The sequence below is a fragment of the Pelodiscus sinensis genome, chromosome 13 (genome assembly GCF_049634645.1).
Source record: "Pelodiscus sinensis isolate JC-2024 chromosome 13, ASM4963464v1, whole genome shotgun sequence".
In the NCBI taxonomy this organism is placed as follows: domain Eukaryota; kingdom Metazoa; phylum Chordata; order Testudines; family Trionychidae; genus Pelodiscus; species Pelodiscus sinensis.
This window is the reverse complement of record NC_134723.1, coordinates 34,228,710-34,250,152: the sequence shown is the minus strand read 5'-3', so window position 1 is coordinate 34,250,152 and position 21,443 is coordinate 34,228,710. Positions and strand designations below refer to the sequence as shown.

Genomic DNA, 21,443 nt, shown 5'->3' with positions numbered 1-21,443 from the left:
GGACGTTTTGGACACCAACATTTCTGCAAACCTACCACCCCTGGCCCACGCGATTGTCTCTTCCTATGTCTGCGTTCCAGGGCCCTTCCCTGGATCCGTTGCGGGTCCAGGCCAACGGAGAAGGTGGCTGGGGACTGCAGCTCGCCGCACCGGCCCCTGGCTAACCGCACCGCTCAGCTGCGGGGCCGGGGCCAGACAGATGTCTCAGCAGCTGGCGCCTGACCCCGCCCACTCAGGGGGCTGGCCTGGCCTGCCCCGCAGCGAGGCGCCGCCTCGGGCCGGCCTAGCGCCGCTCTGGCTCCAGCTCCCAGTCGCTGCCCCTGCGGGAGGCGGTGGGAGCCCGCTGCCCGGCCTGAGCACCATGCAGCCGGGGAGGCGGTAGCGCAGCCCGGGCCATGGCCACCTGGAGGCGGGACGGCAGGGTGACCGGCTGCCAGCGGCTGGGCTGCGCCGGGCTGGCCGGGGCGCTGAGCCTCAGCCTGACCGCCCCGCTGGAGCTGCTCACCGTGCTGGCCCAGGTGGGCGCCTCCCACCCGCGGCGGGGGCTCTGGCAGACGGGCCGCAGCGTCTGCCAGGCCGAGGGCCTCGGGGCCCTGTGGAAGGGAAACTTCACCGCCTGCCTGCGCCTCTTCCCCTACAGCGTCCTGCAGCTCGCCTCCTACCGCAGGTAACCGCGGGGCGCTGCCAGGCTCGGCCCAGCTGCTGCACAGGCCTTTCGGGGCATTGGGGGATGGAGCCCTGGGCACGGCCGGGATGCGCCCAGTCGCTGCGAAGAGGTTTGGGGGCCACTGGGATGGGCAGTGCCGCAGGATCCGCTCTGCTCCTGCAAAGGGGTTTCCAGACTCCCATGGTGCAGGGCGTGGCAGATTTGCTCTTCTGTCTCCGATTAACCATGCTGTGGAGGCTGAGGACTGGAACCTCATGCCCTGTCTACGCTGCTGACCGCTTTGAGATTCAAATGCAAATCCTCTGGAGCTTAACCCACCCAGATTTTGCCCACCCTTTGCCGTGAAGTTTGATCACCAGTATTTGTCAAAAGAAACCTCACCTCTCCCAAATCAGCAAGGGGAATTTTTCCAAGTCGGACTTCATAGGAAACCTGTTTCCTTATGTTTTTCTACAATTTAGCAAGTGCAAACCTGTCAGATCTCATTTGGGAATGAGACTTACTCGTTTTAGGCTAGCGTCTGAGATGCATCATGTTATTAAAACTCCCACTTTTGCTTGAAAATATGTCATTTCTATTGGCTAAGTGCAGTGAGTAACATCTAAGGATCCTGTAATTGGAAGAGATTAGGGGAAAAAATTGCTCAATTTTTTTCCAGTTTATTTAGTTGGACAGTATTTTAGATGTGTGATGGTTCTATCACAATGTGTTGTCAATTTCTCTGTTTCCCCTGTATAGTCAGTATGTAGGCCTCAGCGTGGTAGTCATTTCCCCCGGTTTGTTAATGTCTCTAGTACAGCAGCATGGGAAAGAAAGAAATATTTTAAAAAGGGAAATTGTGACTATAAAACTCAAACCATTGGGTTTTAATTAATTTGTAATTGGCTAGATTTCAAAATGGCTGTGTCCCTTTAAGGAAGTTCAGTTTCTCCTTCTTGTGAAAATTAGGCTGTTACAATTATTATGTTTCAGTTATTCCAGTAGCTTTAGTGTTCCCATTGTACTCAATGCTATACAAACATGTACAGTCCTATCTTTCAAATAATCAGTTTGACAATCCTGCAGGTGTTCCATTCAGTATATGATTTATTTTCTGGGATTTTTTTTTAAATCAAGGTTGCAGTTACCTCTTCATTAAGTATTGTTTGCTGTATTTATGTTTGTTTTCCACAAAATGAGCCTATATACAAAATGAATAAGAACTTTATTTTTAATTTGACCAAACTCATAACTAAGAGCTTTCATTTTGTATATCTGTATGCTAACCTAGTGGTGGTCTCTAATCTTTATCCACATGTTAAAAACTTCCCTTTAAAAAAAAAAAAAAAAGAAATGACCTCTAGAGGAAATAATGCTGCAGAGGGAGGGAAGAGTCTTTGTCAATATGTAGTAATTCTGTTAACATTACTCAGCAAAAATGCATCATTTTTTGGGGGATTTCCTTTTCCATCACGCAGTTTGCAGTCGTTTGTTGCAAAGCCTCCAGTGGACTCTGAAACAGTAGTCCTGTTTGTTTGAAGGTGGGAGGGGGTGAGTTGCCAGTTGGTTTATTTAGGTCATCTGAGTGCATAATGTAATGCATGATATTTCTGTGTAATTGGGAGGATGGGGTTATTCCAGTTCAGTGATTTCCCAAATGAGATGGAAGGGGAAGGGAAAGGAGTGGGCTCACCCTCTGCTGTCCAATCAGGCATGTTACAGGGGACTCAACCCATGCTGATGCCATCCACTGCTTGTAATGAGCTTCCCCTTCACCTGGCAGAGAGTGAATCACCATAGCTCTGGGTGTGCTGTTCATGAGATGGGTTAGTGGGTCTTTATGCTTTGTAACAATTCTGTAAATCTTAGCTGGGCTGATTAAATGTTCCTTGAAACAATGCACCCGCTGTTCACTGGGTCAGCAAGCTGCTCAGAAGAGGGGATGGACAGTTTTCTTTCTCTTTCGCTACAAATGGAAAGTAGCTGCTAGGCAAAACCAAGTACAGGTGGGACCTCCCCGGTTGGACATTCTCAGGACCTGACCGGTCCTGAACAAGGGAGTTGGCCAGACCAGGACAGTCAATTCTGGCCCCCTAGCCAGGATCTGCTCTTGGCCCAGCTGGGCTCCCTGCGAGCACCAACCAGGCTGGACTCCTGGCACCAGCAGGGCTACTGTTCCTGCTCCTGCCAGTCTGGCAGAGCTCCCAACCAACAGCCCCCCTTGCCACTGGTCTTGTGCCGGGGCTCTGGACCAGAGAGTCCCAGTTTAGAGAGGTTCATCCTGTACAGTTATGCATGCACTCCCTCTCTTTAATGCATAAAGCAGCTTGTAGTTTATTTGTTGGGATTCCCATGAGGGAATACCATGCGCAGACAGGAAACAGCAGACAGAGGTAAATTGTAATATATTTAGTAAATGATAATGCAAACCTCCTAAAGGACATGTTTGGCTTAGACAGTTATTGACTGCCAGGGAACAGGGAGTTTAGAAGAAGCAAGGGATGGCTTCATGGGAAAGGGTGGAATTGAATTACACAAACCCACACCTCACTCCCAAATCACAGTGTGCTAAATTCCTTGGTTGTGTGCCCTTTGGGCACCACAGCAATATACACAACCTTAAGAACTGCAAAGACCTCAGTCGGACTTGGGATGTCAAAAGTTGTTTTTAAAAGGTAACCGCTAAATATCCTAGCGGTTACACGTGCTGTGGGCTCTGCAGTATAAAGCTTAAATAAGCTGTAGAATCCATAGCAAAGGGCTGCTGGTCCTGCTCCTGAGGAGTCAGAGTGTTACCTGTGGCACACGATCCGAGCTGGGCCTGCCAAGGACAGGAGTTGCTCCGGTGGGTCCCGTGGGGCTGAAGCAGCCCCTTGCCCAGGATGGGCGGGCAGCTACACCAGCCCTTACCAGTTAACCATTTATATCCCTGGTTGGAATCAGTGCCCCATTGCCTTAGATGCTGTACAAACACATCATGCCCTTGCCCAAAGTCTTTATAGTCTGAACATTTCTATTTCTGTTGGGTTGGTCTTTCTGTCTTTGTCCACTTCTAGACTTTTTAAATAGTCTGAATTGTAAGCAAGCTGTTTAGGTTGTGTAGGCTACACTGGGTTTTTTTCCTAAACACGAAGTCTATAATTCGCCTTCCTGATCTGCTCCCTAGACTCTGATTCCCCTTGGACTTCTCTTTTGCTCACTTCCTGCTGCTTGCGTGATGCCCATTGTGCTCATTCTTAATTGGACCTGAGCACTGTGTGCACTGAAGTAAAGATGTGAAGAGTGGTTATTTAGCTAATCTTGTAGTCAATGCAATTTGTATCGACTTCACAATTAGTCAGTATGGGTGCTGCTCTGCAGAGCGGCAGTGAGACTACCTCCTAGAGACAGCTCAAGCCAGGACTGAACAGTCCTACCTAGTGCTGGCTCTGGACCTGTGGATCTGCATTTTAAATGTAGTAAGATCTGTTGAGCTCTTAATACATTTAAAATGCAGAGGCACAGCTAGTCCTGGCTCATACTGGTCCGGAACGCTTGGTCCCAGCTTGCGCTGGGTCCAGAAGCCCCTGTTCGCAGCGGCCAGGGCTGGCTGCAGACAGGGGCTGCTTGGTGGCAGCAACCTCTCCTATTCCCCCCTCTCCTCCCGCTGCTTCTGATAGAAGCAGCAGCACCGGGGGGCAGGGGGAGACAGGCAGAACTGTGGAGACAGTGCTGGGTGGGAAACCAGCATTTAAGCTGCTCCCCCCATCACTGGCTTCTGTTCTTCCCCCCCTTCCCCCCGCCCGCCTTCCCTCCCAGCTGCCTCTCATACAGTTCTCATACAGAGGCAGCGGGAGGGAGGGAGCGAGTAGTTGAGTATTCCACTGGACTACCCAATAAGCTTATGCTTAGTTGAGTAGTCAACTATTCACTTACATCCCTACACTGCAGGCTCTTATGCTGCCCTCTGAATCACAAGTGCCTGAATCAGAGACGACACTTGAAGATTCCAGGATGCTAGAAGTAAGTTAGGGAAAAATAGAAAACTCGCCAATGTTGCTGTTTTAATAGCAAACTCAAACCTAGACTTAATGCTTGACACAATATAGTGTCTGAGCTTGAGTCTTCCCCTGAAGCAACAATGAAACACAGAATGTTCTGCTGTTCTCAGAAGGACTGTGATGAAGATTGCTGAATATTTTCCAAACTCCTACTGGAGTTTCGAGTACAGGTTTTACCTCCCTTAACTGGGACTCCCTGGTCCGGCAACATGCATGGTCTGGTGTGGACCATGGATGTTCCTGGGCTGTGCAGCCCAGGAAGAGGGAGGGCTGGTGGCAGGGGATGGAGTGCCATTAGGGGTATCGGCAACTCAGCTGGGAGGTCAGAGTGTGTCGGGGGGGAGGGAGGGGATGGCATGGTGGGGAGTTCTGTCTCCCACGGCTGGGGAGTTCTAGCCTGGCCATGGTTATGGACCGCTGTCCCCAGCCAGGGAATTCTGACCTGGTCCATGGATCCTCTGCTGCAGAGCCAGGCGGCTGTGGTGGATCTCTGGCAGTGGTGCTCTAGCCCCAGGAGTAATGAGACCAGGGAGAGGCAGCAGCGGGGACAGGCAGGCAGGAGCCCTAGCCCAGTGGCAGCATGGCCATGAGGGGAGGGACCTTCCCTGGTCTGGCAAATCCCCTTATTCAGGACCACTCAGGTCCCGAGAGTGCCAAACCAGCGAGGTCCAACCTGCATGTTGGAGACTCTGTTAGGAAGAATTAGTCCTACCCTTGATCTCCTGATGATAACCGAAACCATGAATCAACAGCTTGAGCTTATTATGTCTGTACAGTCATGTTTTGTGTTATGGTGACTCATCTTGGTAGATGTAAAGACAGTCATAGAGTTTAAGGCCAGAAGGAATCACCAGATCATTGTGTAGTTGGATGTCTTGTATATCACAAGCTGCTAAAACCACCCAGCACCTGCACACTAAACCCAACAACCAAAATTAGATCATAGTATTGCAGCCCACAGGAGACTACACTATTATTGCTACAGGCAGAGAATAGATGGGACTGAAGTGCTGCCTCTCATTAGAGTTCCCATTTATTGAGCTGTGAAAACCAAACCAGTGGCCCTTTGAAATACCACAGTGACAAAAGCCTTAACATTGTTTTTCTTGCACTGGTGCGTCACATCCAAGAAAACTGAGCAAGTATTGCATAGTGGTTATATCTGGCAGGCTGGGAGTCAGTCACTGAATTGATTTGAGGCTTTGGGTGAGTTATTCTGACTTCAGTCTGTGCCCGGGTTTACCCCTCCCCCCCCCCCCCCCGTTTACAATTATCACTTGCCTCATGGAGGTTTTGAGGCTTGCTCAGGATTTGTCATGTGTATCATTGAAATTCTAAGTATTATTTATGATCAGATAAGCAGATGGGATGAAGAACTATTACATCAAGGAGTATCTTCATTTTTATACCAGATTTTTGAGTCATAATTAATAGTTCCTCTTTTATCTGTCTCTTCTAGGTTTGTCATGCTCTTCATGGATGACATGGGCCACATTTCCCACTGGAGTGCCATTATGGCCGGAAGCCTGGCTGGCATGGTTGCAACTGTAGTGACTTACCCTACCGATGTGGTAAAAACACGACTCATAGTGCAGAACCGGTTGGAACCATCTTACAAAGGGATTCTCCATGCGTTTTGCACAATTTCTCATCAAGAAGGATTCCTTGCACTTTATCGCGGTGTTTCGCTGACAGTACTAGGTAAACTAATAATAGGAAAGAATATCTCTGAGCTTTACTGTACATTATGTATTGAAACATCAGTACCTCGCTCATGTGTGTTTGCCCAGTTCATTTTAAATGTGCAAACAATAAAATGCCTCTCTTTAGAGGACATCTAGATGTACAAAGCAGGTCACAACGGGTTTCACGTATTTGTTATTTCTGTTGTAGCCGAGTTGTCTCTAAACTGGCAGCTCTTGCTCATAATTTAATCTCTACTAAGAGTGTGAACATGTACCCAGTAAGCATCATTTTTATTGGGTGATGCTTACTGGGGAACAGTTAACTGGTTCCCTGGGGGCAGCCCCTCTCAGCTGGGGCCGAGAGCAGGCCCTAGCAGCCAGCCCAGCCCCCGCATGACAGCCCCAGTCCCAGTACAGGGACAGAGAATGGGAGCCCCGCAGGCTGGGGAGCTGGAACCATGAGATCCCACTATTTAGTTAACCAGTTAAACATTATGTCAACTTGACTGATTAACTGGGATTTTACATCCCTAATCTTTACTGGTTGTGGCTAAAAGAATTTGAGACGATGCACTTGCTTGTCTTCTCTGGATTACCTGGCTACATTTAGAGGCAACATACTCCTCCTTCACTTAAGAAAAATCCTGTGTACACACAGTGCACTGTGAGTGGAGTAAAAATAAACACCAGGATTTATTGGGGTGCCCTGCACCTCGGGCGTGAGGAGATCGACTTGAGGCAGACCCTCCTCCCCACCATTCCTCCATGGCCTCCGCTGCTGCAGTGGCTATTTGAAAGGCCCAGAGCTCACAGCTGCTGCCGTGATGGCCGGAAGTCCCAGGCCCTTTTAAATCACCGATCCCTGGAGCAGCTGCCCCTTTACCCTCCTCCCTCCCATCAGCAGCCCTGTTGGTATTGATCAGCAGCACTTGTTAGACCCTACAGCAGGGCCCCCAATGGGGGACAGCAAAAGAGGCAGCGACAGTGCTTTAACATTGTCCTTGTATGAGCTGGTTCTCACAGGAGTACTAAGGATGTTAAGTAGCAAGAAAATGACTAATTGTGTACTCGATACAATTTGTATCAAGTACATGATTAGCCTATAAGGGGCCGCTGCGGCTCTGCAGTTTAAATGTAGTAGGGGCTGGCTCCCCCCAACTCCAGATCCTGTTTCTGATATAGGAGTATCAAGGGGGTGGGAAATGTGAGTACAGGCAGTCCCCGGGTTACATGGATCCGACTTACATCGGATCCCTACTTACAAACGGGGTGAGGCAACCCCACACTAGCTGCTTCCCCCCAGCAGACCAGGGAGACGCAAAGCTAGCACCCGCTCCCAGCTGACCAGGGAGACGCAGAGCGGCTTCTCAGTAGACACCTCAGCTTGAGAATAAAGGACTGAGGGAAGTGAGGTGTGGGAGAATAAAACTGAGCTCTGGAGAAATGTTTGGCTAGAGTTTCCCCTACAATAAGCACCAGTTCCGACTTACATACAAATTCAACTTAAGAACAAACCTACAGTCCCTATCTTGTATGTAACCCGGGGACTGCCTGTAGTGGACTCAACTACCTGATAAGCCTAGGCTTAGGGTAGTCGACTAATCAGCTACTCTTTTACATGCCAGTGGCGTTACCGTACTGGCCTGTTGTGTCCCACTTTCCCCTGTGACTGTGGACGCTATGTAATAATAATATGTTGCTCCTGAAAAGTGAGCCAAAGCAGTGGTGTTTCTCCTTACTTGAGATAGATGAGGCATTTTTATTTATTTTATATTATATTTATTTTTTATTCTTATAAAAAAGTTGACACTGTAGCTTTGCAGGATACCACATTTTAATATAAATGCTTGCAGAAATTGATTCTGATAACTTACAAGCAAAACTTAGAATTGGTGACAGCAGAAAACAAATGATATACAAGGCAAGAGAAAAGAATGTTGGACTAAAGGACATCCCGGTTGTGTCAGGAATGGAGTGAAAGATTAATCTTTCAGAAGCCCAAAGCAATAAGAGGCACCAACACAATATACGGACCCTCTTGTAAATGTAAATGTAAATGCCTCATGCCATATTTGTAACCTGAAACCTGAGGCTTAAATAAGTAGGTCATTCCCTTGACAAATGAATATCTAACAAGTAAAGGTTTTTCCAAGTGGAAAAAAGCAAGATTTACACTAGCTGACAGTCCCCGACATTTAGACAAGGCTAGGAGGAAGCATGTAGCTCTCTTTATACTGTACTGTGCACTCACACGAATCTTTTCTGTCTGGTTTGCTTTACAGGTGCTATCCCATTTTCTGCTGGCTCGTTCTTTGTTTACATCAATCTGAATAAAATGTGGCAAGAGCCCAGCTTTCATTTCTCTCCCCTTCAGAACTTCATCAATGGCTGCCTTGTAGCTGGGGTAGCACAAACACTCTCCTTTCCCTTTGAGACCGTAAAGAGGAAAATGCAGGTATGGAGCATCATTGCTGTTAGCATTTTGGTGGCTTGCAGTATTGTATGTGCTGGAGGCAAGGTAGTAACTGACTGTGACTGCCACCTTCTTCCTTTTACCAAGAGTGAATCATTAGAATGGTTAATTATTCCCAGCAGTAATGGCTGAGATTTTTTTTTTTTTGGCATAGGTTTTAAGACCAGTGTAATTGGTATCATGCAGTCAGCAATGTTTTGAAGTTGTTTAATTTTTATCACCATCAGAGTAGCAAATAGATATCATCATCTGGTGGCTGCTTGGTCTATATCAAATCAGCTGATCTCCTGCTCTTGGTGTGCAGGTATCCACACCATAAATGCTCCCATGAGCATTAGCAGTCTTGCTGACCATTTCAGCAAGGAAGTCAAACGAAAGGCCTGGGAGACTTATCTGGGGAGGTCCCTTTGAGTCAGGGTTCAGGTCTACTGAAGGGGAAGTGTTCACTGCTTCTGTATTCAACAAGCAAATGTGGGACTTCGTTTTAAGGCTCTTAGGGTATTTGTACACTGCAAAGAAGATCCACAGTGCTTAATGTGGGAGACCAGGTCAATTGACTCAGGCTCACGCTATGGGGCTAAGAATTCCTGGCTGGGCTGGGGCTCAGTCTCTGAGACCCTATCCTGTAGCACAAGCTCCATTAGCCAATTCAGTTAATCTCTGCTGGGACTTGCAGCTGCAGGATTTTTGACTATGTAGGTGCAGCCTGTGACTGATACCCTACATGAGCACAAACTTTGGGACTACTATGATGAACTTCGGGAGTGGAGATCATTCTCTCTTCAGATCTATTAAACACCTGCTTCTGCCAGAGAGTTTAATAAGGGAAACCAGTTCTCCTTCAGTTCAAACTGGGATTTAAATTCCCGTCTTGATTTTAGGGTAGCTGCACGGTCCCCCTGCGAAACAGTGTGAAATCTAATTTTCCTGGCAATCTGTCCTGAATTCAGAGCTTTGCCTTTCCCCATACTCACCTGAAAAAAATGGCTTGTGTCCCCCATTTGAGATGCTTTTATTGCTCCTTGTGTTGAAGCTCCTACATACAGTCTATATATGTTCATACCATCTATAGAGAGAGAGCCAAGGACAGGTCATAGTCTCATGCTGTTCTTTTTAGCTTTAACTGCAGTTTTCATAGTTGGTAAGAAGGAAAATATACAGGATTCTGGTCTAGTGTTAAAAAGGCCTGTATATGGATGCTCCTCTGAAGCAGAAAACATCATTTCTTCCAGCCAGTAGGTTGTGCTGTCTCACTACTTTTTTAGATACGTGCCAGCTGCTCTCTGTTGGGTATTTTGGAATCTCATGTTGAGAAATTGTGTTTATGGCCCTGTCTCTTTAGAGAACTGTCCTATGCTTCCAGAAAATGTCATTTTTTTTAAAAAAGAAAATAACGGTGAAGGAGAAACTGATAAAAAATATAAATATTTTCTCGGCTCTATGATGATTTGTTTTCATCTATGCTGCAGTTTATATACTTGTCAAGTGCCTCACAGTTTTAAGGTGGCACCCAACTCTCCATAACACTATGCTGACAAGCTATAGAGAAGACAGTAGGATACATATAAATTCAGTCGATCCTGATTTGGTAGGAGTGGTTGAACTTGCTCAAATTGCCAAGCAAAAAGCCATTGAAAATCATAGCCGGGCTGGCCCTGGGGGCTGGCTGAACCAGTCTAGGAAGTTGTTTCTAAAAGTTACCACAAGCATGTTGCTCAGCCTTGTTGGGGATCAATTGCGCATTGATCTCAGCTGCTGCGGGACTGAATCTTCTCCTGCTGAAATAAATGGAAAGGCTCCCGTTGCCTCAGTGGATGTTGATTGAGTCATGGGAGTGCTCAGAAGGAGGAATGCTCTGGCCCCAGTACAGAGGGGAGGCAGTGTGTGAGGCAGTCCAGGGGAGCCCTGATAGTGGGCACACTGGAAGGGTAGTGACAAGTTGGCACCTGGGAAGGGGAGTGAGAAAATGGAACATCCAGCCCTGGGGAAAACAATAGGGAAAAAAAAAGAGAAGGAACTAATATCTTTTGTCATCATGATTCCATCAAAACTGTCTCTTCTGAGCTGTTCTCATGGGCTGAGCCAACTCACTGGCAAATAAAAACATGTGATGTGCTGAAATGTTTCACTATCCCAGTTGGCTAGCACGAGTGCTCTGGCACATGGGAAAATCTGGTTCAGTTCACAGATTTGAACTTTTGCTTGCTGGGTGAGGGGGAGCTTATGGGGAAGACTAAGGCCAGGTCTGCACTAAGGATGTTAAATTCAGATTAATCAACTAATTGAATAGTCAATATAATTTGCATCGACTGTTCGATTAGTCAATGAGCGCACCTCCGCCTTAGAAATGTAGCAAGAGTCGGCAGGGCTCTTGCTACATTTCAAAGGTAGAAGCACTCCGGGGAGCATGGGACCAGTGAGGGACTCAAGCAGTCCCTGCGACTCTGCGCTCCCTGATTTTGAAATGTTCAAGAGTCCCCATGGAGTTCTAATCCCGGTTTGTAACTGACTTACTAGAGAGTCTTAGACAAATCATTTTAACTCCATCTGTTTCTGTGTTTGAATAGTACGTACTTAGTTCACTTAGGAGTAGTATGCACAGTGCTTTGAAGATGCATACTGCTATGTAAGGACCAAGTACTACAGGTTGAATGTCTCTAATCCGGCACCCTCAGGACCTGACTGATGCTGAACCAGAGCATTTGCCAGACCACGGGAGGTCAATATTGTCTAGCAGAATTACCAACGTTTCTACTGCTTACTGGGCTCTTGGAAGACATTTGGGGTAAATCGGAGCTAAAGAACAGCACAGAACACTGAGAGCCGGGACTGGAAACAGACTTTATGGGACCACAGGAAACTTGGTCGCACCCATGATAAGTGGCTATCCAGCTAACTAAAATCGTGCCAGACCATGGAAGTTACTGGATCAGAGTGTACCAGGCTAGAGAAATTCAACCTTTATTAACATTTGTCACCATCACCTTGATCCACCCATTACAGGGTTGCATATCTACAACCAGGCCCTGCCCCCCTGATATTGGCAGGAGTTTCGTCACTGACATCAGTGGAATAGGCTCCGAACCTCCATTATTTTATATTTTGGTGGCAGTTTATGCTGCCAGTTTGTTCCTGTAACATGGCTCTCCCCTACCCCTCTTTACCACCCTCAGTGTTATAATTACAATCTTTCACTTTTTTTTTTAAGTTTGCTGTTTGCTGCTAAATATAGTTGAATGCTTTTTTATTTTTTTAATTAAAAACTAATTCTGATCAGTCATTTTGAATATGTGAGCCCTATCTCGCTATTGTGACTATCCTAATTTTATCCCTTTGTTTTCCTTTTTCATTTGCTCCTGGTTGGCATGTTAGAGAATTGAGAGGTACAGTATGCATGTTTTGGCATGGAACATACGGCATATATTGTCAGTCTAGTGGATGGGGAGGGTTTGGTCAGAGGGTAATTTCTCAGTAACACTTTCTATGTTATCAACCTTTAGAAAGAATAAGTAAATTATTGCTTAGGTGAAAGAGAACCTAAGACTAGCTACATCCTTCCCTCCAAGTACGAGATGGCCTTTATCAAAGCCCATCATTCCTAACAATCCTTTTTTGAAGCAATCAGGCTACAATTCTTCACTTTCTGTCCTAAACGGTTGTGCAGGGTTGTTGTGAGCTGTTGTCACTCTCCTTCCTTCCCTCCCCCCCCACCCCAAAGTGGCTGCTTTTCAGTGCGGAAATGCATTACTATTGACTATAATTTATATAATCATTCATAGGCACTGGAACAAGGGATGCAGGGTGTGGCAGCACCCCTGACTTGAAGTGGTTTCCATCATATACAGAGTTTACAGTTTGATTCAATGACTCGCAGCATCCACACTATAAAAATAGCTCCAGAACCCCCATATCAGTTTGTAAAGTGTTTAAGATCCTTTGGGATAAAAAGGTGCTATGCAAACATAACTTATAATTAATAAAGAGGGATTAATTATTGTGAATTTGCAGTAGCAGATTTTGAAACCTTTAGTAAGGGCTAGGGATGTTAGTGATTAATTGAATAGTTGTGAGCCCTCTGCCACTCTGTGCTGCTACCGCTGTATCAGAGACAGCAGCATGGGGACACAGGCAGGAGCCAGTCTGTGCGGGGAGCTGGTTTTTAAACTGGCTCCCCTCACAGATCGGTTCCTGCATGCTGCCCCACCCTGCTGCCTCTGATACAGAGGCAGCAATGCAGGTCGGCAGCAGCCCCTGTCTGCAGGGGGGTCCGAGCTCCCCGCAGACAAAGGCTGTAACGGCATCCCATGGAGCAGCCTCCCTTGTCCATACAATATGCACAGGGAACTGGCTTACTGCGTGTACTGGCTCCCGCGTTCTTCCCCCACCCCCGCTTTGTTGCCCCTGATTCAGAGTTAGCAAGGTAGGGTGAATGCTTAAGCCCAGGTTTATCAGTTAGTCAGGTATTCTGCTACACTATGACATCTCTAATAAGGGCCATATTGCATTACAGGATTGGCTGACCGGTCATTAAACTCAGTTTAGAACCCATGGAGCACATAGTCAATCTAAAGTCAATAAAGAGCTAATATATAATTTTTTAAAAATAGCTCCCTCATTAGGGCTTTGTGTGTTAAATATCAGTCTAACACAACTCTTATAGGCAAACCCTGGAAAAGGAAATAAGATCCAATAGTCTTTTATTTTAAAAAGCATTTTCCACATGAGTCATGGAAACCAGGGTTTTGCAGATAGGCAGCACTGGAATGTAACTAGGTATGAGTAATCACTGTACAGAGAGAGCTTAGGTGGTGGAATGTTTCCCTGTGCTTTAAGGTCAGTCTTTGAGTGCACTTATACTACAGCATCCCTGCTCTTTACAAGATTTTATTATCTTGACAGCTGGAAATATGAAAGTAGTGAGTGAATTTAGTTTAAAAAAAAAAAAAAACCCTTCTCAGTCATGTGGTTCATATGATATCTGAGAAGCATATACAGTTTAGGACCTTTTTCACAGAAGCTGTTTATTTAACTCCTTATGTGCCTAGCTAGATCTTGGAACCTTTTAAAGACCCTATTTGAATGAGTAGAGAAATACATTACACACTATAGATAATAATGAGCAATACTGTTTTTAAAAATTGTAGATACTTTGTATAATAGGCATGTATTATTAATTTTAAATACTTTGGGTTTTCTTGCAGGCAGGATAATGTGTCCATTTGTCCTGTTAACCCCAGTTCTATTTATTTGCATAATCCACCTGATTTGGCATAGTTTATTCTGTCTACGTAATTTCTAATTGGCATCATCAAAGTGTGTAGCTCTGCTTCTGCATGTCTCTTTTCCTTACACTTGTATGTTTGCAAAGCAATGGAACCAATCACTAATTTGTATTTTCCATCTCTAACTTCTGATTCATCCCAAATTCCCTCTCTCTTCATAGTACAGTAGTGTGGGCATTGGGCATGAGCCCAAGTCCTGGAGTAGGACCTGAACTTGTGACTAGCCTGATGAAGAGCTAAGTGTTCCCAAATGGGTTGCATCAGAGTTGGTTTGCTTTCTAGCGGGCTTTTTTCTTTTGCATCACTTCCAGCTACTGACCATGTCAATTTTTTTTATTTGTTTGGCTATTAACATACTTAATAAAGCTCAGTCTTTGAGGTTATTACAGAGCAAGATATGCGAGCCCTATTGCTTTAGAAACTACAGTCCTGACCCACCCTGGGAACACAGTTGGACAGCTGGAGCACAATTCTTGGCAAAAGCTGCTTTTGTGAAATGGGACTTTCCTTCTGCCAAAGTGCTAGTTGGCTTTTCTCTGGCCCAGTCACTTAGAAGCATTTCTCTCAGACACCCAACGCTGGAGAGAAGCATGGATACTGACTACCCATATAGTTGTCATCATAAAACGATGGTGTTAAAATGTTGTAGTAGAATTGATTTTGCTGTTGATTTAAGGTTCTTTTCCTTACATGAAAAGGCAATACAAATAATTAGCAGTAGAATTGGTCAGAGTTGACCCTTCCTCAGTCCTGTAAAGCCTCCAATGGAACTGAACAGATTTCATAGTCCTATTACCGCAGCAGGTTCTTTGCACATGTCTGAATGCCTGGTGTGGGCTGACTTGGGGTTCTGGTCCATGCTTAATCTGTCAGTGATACTGTAGGTAGTTATTTGGTCAGAGCTATGTAAAATTGCTCACATGATCCTAATACTGGATCTTTATTTTTATTTTGAAATTTGCCATCTACAGGTAACAAAATATTCTTTCAGGCCCTAATCCTTCAGTCCTCATTCAATGATAATTTCCATTGACTTCACCCTTAAATTCTGTAGTCCCCTGGTTTTAGACTATCAAATTTAGAGTAGTCTAGTTATGTGTATGTGCTTCGGTGACTGATTCAAAGCCCACTAAAACTAAAAGATAGTGAGTAGCCAGTCGTGTACTTAATAAACTTAATCACTGAAAGTACCTACTGCATCCATCACAAACCTAAGGAATGCAGATTAGTAGCCTGAATTTCTTTCTCTGTCAGCACAGCCCCTTCCATATAACACCCCTTTCACCTTTGTACAGAAATTGCACAATAGAATGTTACCTGGTAGGAAAGTCTTGGCCCTTTGGTCTGTAATGAATGGGTATCGACCCAAAAGAAAGGAGTAAATCTGTGTAATAGTATCCCTGCCACTTTGGAAAGCAGAAGCACACATCAAATCCATCACAGGTTTTTATTGACTAGGGTAGGATTTTTCAAAAGTGCCGAAATGATTTGTGCTCCTAATTCTCTTGGGTGCTTTCAAAAGTCCCACTCATTTCCCATGCACTGATTGCACTTTGACCTAAGGAATCTGGACCCAAATCCACAAAGGGGATTAGTCATTGCAATGATGACTGTCAAAGCACCTAACTTTTTAAGTGCCCAGAAAATCACAGGATCATCACTGCAATTCCCCAAAGGCAGGTTAGACACTTAGGCCACATCTACACTGCAGAGCTATTTCGGGATACCAGAAGTACCCAAAATAGCTATTCCGCATCTTTTGAGCAAGCCTGTTATTTTGAAATATAACAGGCTTCCTATTCCGACGTCCCTGTAAACATCATTCCATGAGGATTCAGGGACTTTCGGAATAGCAGTCTATTTTGAAATGTGGTCCTATCTCGAAGTAAGCTTGAAATAAGGTATGTAATTTGCGTAGCTCAAATTGCATAGCTTATTTCGAGCTAGCGCCGCAGTGTAGATGCATCCTTAGGCCCCTGAACAATGAATGGAAAGAGACTGGAGCCTTAGAATTTGATCCACAAAAGCCAGTGCATCAAGCAGGGAGCCACCTAACTAGCCAAAGAAGTTATCAACCATAAGTGAGGGAGGTGCTAAACTCTGCCCTGTCATGGAGATCAGTGTTTCCCTGCACCTATCTTGCTTAGCAAGTCACAGATGGGAATTGGCTTTCTAGAGTCACTGGTTTAGGCACCTGCCTCATTCTGCACCAAATGTCCAGAGAAAGAGCTGCTGCTGCCACCCCTGCCCTTTTTATAACTTTTAGACTAATGGTTAGAACATTCACCTGAGGTCTAGGAGACCAGAGTTTAATCCCCCTGCCCTGCTGGGGTGACGGGGACACATTAAAGATAAACATATATTGATAAGTATTCTTGTGTGTCCTAAAATGTTAGGGTCAAATTCACCTATGGCATAAGGGGTCACAACTCTGTTAAAACCAGTTTAGCTGCACCCACTTATATCAGGAATGATTTCAAACTTTGGTGTGTTTCCATTTTTCACCAGCTAGACTGGAGCTGCCAAGTGATTAAAATTCTAGAGCAGATACATCTAGAAAACATCATGAGTTGTCAGTTTGGTAGAGAAGTTTTGTTAGACTTATCAGTAGGGCCCTACCAAATTCACAGCCATTGCAAAGCATCATAGATGGTGAAATCTGGCCTTTTGTGTGCTTTTACCTTATACAGATTTTATGGGGGAGACCAGCATTTCTCAAATTAGGGGTACTGACCCAAAAGGGAGGTGCCGGGGAGTCACAAGGTTATTTTAGGAGGGTCACGGTATTACCACCCTTATTTCTTCACTGTCTTCAGATCTGGGCAGCTGGAGAGTGGTGGTTGTAATGTGGTAGGATGCCTAGCTCTGAAAGCAGCATCCTGCCAGCAGCAGCACAGATTAAGAGTGGCAATACCATATTCATGTTGCCCTTCTGCACTGCTGCGTTCAGAGTTTGGTGGACAGAGAGTGACAGCTGCTGACGGTCTAACTCTGCAGGCAGCAGGGCAGAAATAAGGGTGGCAATATCATAAAAAGCCATTCTTTCTTCTATTCAGCTGCTGGCAGTAGCTCTGCCTTCAGAGCTGGATTCCTGGCCAGCAGCCACCCGCTCTCCAGCAACCCAGCTCTGAAGGTAATGCTGCTGCCAGTAGCTGGACAGAAGTAAGGATAGAAATACTGCAATCCCCATAAATAAACTTGCAATCCCCCACATAAGTCCTTTTTGGGTCAGGACCCCTACAATCATAACATTGTAAAATTTCAGATTTAAATATCTGAAATTGTCAAATTTACCATTTTTAAAATCCAGTGATGTTGACCAAAATGAACTGTATATTTGGTAGGGCCCTTACATATTGTCTTGAGGAAGCTGTGGTTTTTTCAGGCAAACTAAGAAGGAATATTATACCACTTGCTGTTCTAGATTACTGGAAAAATGAAAGAGAATTAGATCAATATTCACCAGTAAATTAACAGTTAAACTCCAGCTAATATAAGATCACTGCCACCAATATAAAATTACCAGTCTTCAGTGATCGGACCTGCATGTTCAATCACATGCCTAAATCACTTGTCTGGAAAGGAATGTGTCTTGTCATATGTATGAATAAAGCACTGATTTGCACATGCAAAGTAGACTGAAAACTCTGTGCATAGAGATGGATAAGGATCAGATTACTGGAGATCAGGCAACCTAACTGTTCTTGCACAGCGAGAGATTAATGGTGAACGGATTTTGCTGTCGAGAATGACCCATTGAACTTTTGTTCCATGTGAACTAAGTGGTAATTGCACACTGGTCTGATAGATTGACATAATACCATGTGTTAATGTGACTGCATTTTGGTGGTTTAAATCTTTACCGTGTTGGGGGAGGGGCTTGAATGTGTTGTTCAAGCGATGCCATGTGTAGTGCCACATAGAATTAAGAGTAGACTTCTCCTATACTCTAAATTTCAAATATTTCCCCCCCGAACTAGTTGTCTTTCAGTAAGACCTTGGGCAGAACTGTTGATTCTTTGAAATATAATTGACTAAAGCATGGTAAATAGACAAAGACTTCTTGTTTCAGTATTTAAATGTTGTGCTAAGTGTTGAATGCTTATAGAAATGAAGGAATTAAACAAATTCATTTCATAATTAACACCTGGTGTGTTTTTGGTTTGAACAGGCTCAGAGTCCTTGCCTTCCTCACTGGGGAGGGGTTGATGTCCATTTTACTGGCATGGTGGACTGTTTTAGGCAAACGGTAAAGACTAAGGGCGTGCTTGGACTCTGGTGTGGACTCTCAGCCAATCTGCTCAAGGTAGAGATTCGCTCCATTCTGATCAGTCTGTACTTAATTACAATCTGACACACGCCTCTAGCTAATTGGTAGTTGGGACTGTAATGTGCATGATATCCCTCTTCTCCTTGCCTTGTGAACAGCTTGTTGATTAGATCGCTGATGACCGCAAAGATAGAGATTCGCCTTTACTCAGGTTACAGTGTAGCTGTTTGAGAGTAGGATTGGTCTCACAGACCATCTGCAAGTTGCTGCCTTTCATGTGACACCATCCTCATCAAAAGCGTTCCAAGAAGTGACAGAGTCTTTTGGTGAAAGTTGATTCAAACACACTTGGGAAATAACAGAGAGGCACAGCAGGGAAAATGACTAAACATAAAGGCTACATCTAGACGACATGGCTCCATCGACGGAGCCATGTAAAATAGTTTATTCGGCATAGTCAAAGAAGCGGGGATTTAAATAATCTCCGCTTCATTAGAATAAAAATGGTCGCCGCACTGTGCCGACAATCAGCTGATCCCGCACAGCGCGGCAGTCTAGACATGGCGCGGTCGACAAGGGAAGCCTTTGTCAACTGCTCTGGTATGCCTCGTGAAACGAGGTTTACCGGAACGGTCAACAAAGGCTTCCCCTGTCGACTGCGCCACGTCTAGACTGCCGCGCTGTGCCGGATCAGCTGATCATCGGCACAGTGCAGCCGGCCACTTTTGTTTTAATGAAGCAGGGATTATTTAAATCCCCGCTTCTTTGACTATGCCGAATAAACTATTTTACATGGCTCCGTCGATGGAGTCATGTACTCTAGACATAGCCAAAGAGTGGGAATACGTCAGCATAGATTCATTGACTCTGCTTAGGACAGAAAAAGATGCATTTCTCCCACATACCAAATGCATCCCAAATTTCCCGTTAAAACAAATCTTAACTTTTAAGCTTTGTCTTGTTTTCAAGTTCACCGCAACCCCATTTCTTCCCAATAATTTGATATAGTCTAATTATACAGATTGAACTTCTCTAGTCCAGCACCCTAAGAACCTAACTGTTGCTGAACCAGAGAAATTGCTGAACCTTGGGAAGTCAATATTGTCTAATACAGGGGTGGGGAATCTAAGGCCCAGGGGCCAGATGTGGCCCCTGGCTTACCTGGATCCAGTCTCCAAGGCTCAGGGATCCTCCCCCCAGGATTTTTTTTGCTTCTCACTTTGTGTGTGGCCCCCGACTGACTTATCTGTGAGTCAGCAGCCCCTGACACAAGAAAGGTTCCCACCCCCAGTCTAGTAGCATTACCAACACTTCCATTGCTTACTGGGCTCTTAGAAGACATTTAAGGGTAAATTAGAGCTAAACAACAGCACAGAACATTGAGTGCCAGAATTGGTGGCTATAAACAAACTTTATGGGACAGCAGGAAACTTTGTTGCACTCATGATAAGTGGACATCAGGCTAACTGAAATCATGCCAGACCATAGATGTTGCCAGACTAGAGAGGTTCAGGTTCAACCTGTACATGTAATAAACCAAGTCTCAACATAGTGGTACCTGTAGAATGATACAACTAGTATAGGGTCAGATTCCCAACTGTGCGAATCCGCATTGCCAATGAGGTCAAATCTGTTCATGAAGTCTTATAAATCCTAGCTTTTAGAGAATGTGGATATTGATTCTAAATTAACTTATTTCAATTTTTTTTTTGTTAAGATTGTCCCATACTATGGTGTTATGTTTAGCACCTTTGAATTCTGCAAGCGGGTATGTCTCTACAGAAATGGTTATATCGAATCTCCCTTAAGCTACAAGCTAATTCCTGGAGTGGATCAGAGTTTACAACCACAAGAGCTGCGAGAATTAAAACTCCTCCGAAGAGGAAATTTTGAGCCGCCGAAGCCAACTCTTGAAAACTGACGTTGGAAAGCTCATTGAGTAAATGTATGTTGCAGTCATTCTTGGCCAAGTCCACAACCTGAAGAAAGCAAGGCAGAAAGGAAGATGCATTGCACTAGAGGTAGCAGCACCTGGTTTACTGTGACTTTCCCGGAGTTTGAAACTCTTGTGTCAAACATTAATAAACTTTGTAACCCATGTAGTGAATTGATACACTCAATTCAAGCTCATCAGAAGGACACAAACATTTTGAAACTATTATGATTCTGGAGCTTGAAATCAACTAATTTGGGGATATTTTCAATGATAAATAGCTTTTTAATACTAAAACCACTTGTAAAGAATAAGTGATGTGAGCCATGATCATAAATTGGGATTGATTCTAAAATAAATACATTTGTAACATTTGAGGACACTGAACACGTGGCCTTCAGAACAGATACATGGTTTAAAATAGACTAAAATATATACTGTATATAAGTATTTTTACTGAAATCTGTCACTAGTGCAATATGGACATGGCATTCTAGGTATGCAGTATTTGTCCTCGGACAGTTAACACTTTTGTTAGCCTTAGTCATCGTACTTCTTGTTTTCAGCTTTTGTAAGATTTGAGAACTGAATAATTTTCTCAGTGCTCAGTTGCAAAGAAAAATGAAAACATACTACAGAGGTATTTTTGCCAAGAAAGAATAGTAATATATGAAACCGCACTGAAATGTTCTAATAGTCCTAAATGCAAGCTGAGATTCCCCCCCCCAATCCCCCCCCCCCACACACACATGTATATTTTTGCCATTATCTGAATTATTTCAGCTTTGGGGAAAAAACAAAACTGTGTATATGTTATGTTCATTTTTGTTATGACTGACTATGCCTACTACAGTGTGAAAAATGCAGATGCCAAATGGGTTAGATAATTAAGTGTTAACACCCTTACATTGATATTTTTAAAGATGTATTTTATATTAAAATAATTTTCACAGATGAAAGTTTTATGGTTCGATTAGAACAGTACTATGCAATACCTAGCCTTCCCATCTCCTTACAGTCACTGTGGTGGTCCCCTTTAAGTGCTGTGACCTACAAGTCAATGTATTGTCATGCTTTTCCGAAGAGGGGATGTTAAACAGTAAGGAGAGCTACA

The 21,443-nt window shown here is 44.6% G+C and overlaps 1 protein-coding gene across 1 annotated transcript; it reads left to right on the top strand.

The window, feature by feature from the left end:
- The first annotated feature begins 250 nt into the window (after positions 1-250).
- SLC25A43 (solute carrier family 25 member 43) lies at positions 251-20,951 on the top strand. Its single transcript, XM_014569719.3, has 5 exons — positions 251-667; positions 6,146-6,387; positions 8,654-8,826; positions 18,298-18,432; positions 20,114-20,951. Exons 1-5 carry the CDS (start codon positions 396-398, stop codon positions 20,315-20,317), a joined length of 1,026 nt encoding a protein of 341 aa, XP_014425205.2. The 5' UTR covers positions 251-395; the 3' UTR covers positions 20,318-20,951.
- Positions 20,952-21,443: the final 492 nt, after the last annotated feature.

Coding starts and splice junctions, on each gene's coding strand:
- SLC25A43 (XM_014569719.3), top strand. CDS start 396: ATGGCCACCTGGAGGCGGGACGGCAGGGTGACCGGCTGCCAGCGGCTG. Junction 6,388..8,653: donor TGTTTCGCTGACAGTACTAG/GTAAACTAATAA, acceptor TTTGCTTTACAG/GTGCTATCCCATTTTCTGCT. Junction 8,827..18,297: donor CCGTAAAGAGGAAAATGCAG/GTATGGAGCATC, acceptor TGGTTTGAACAG/GCTCAGAGTCCTTGCCTTCC.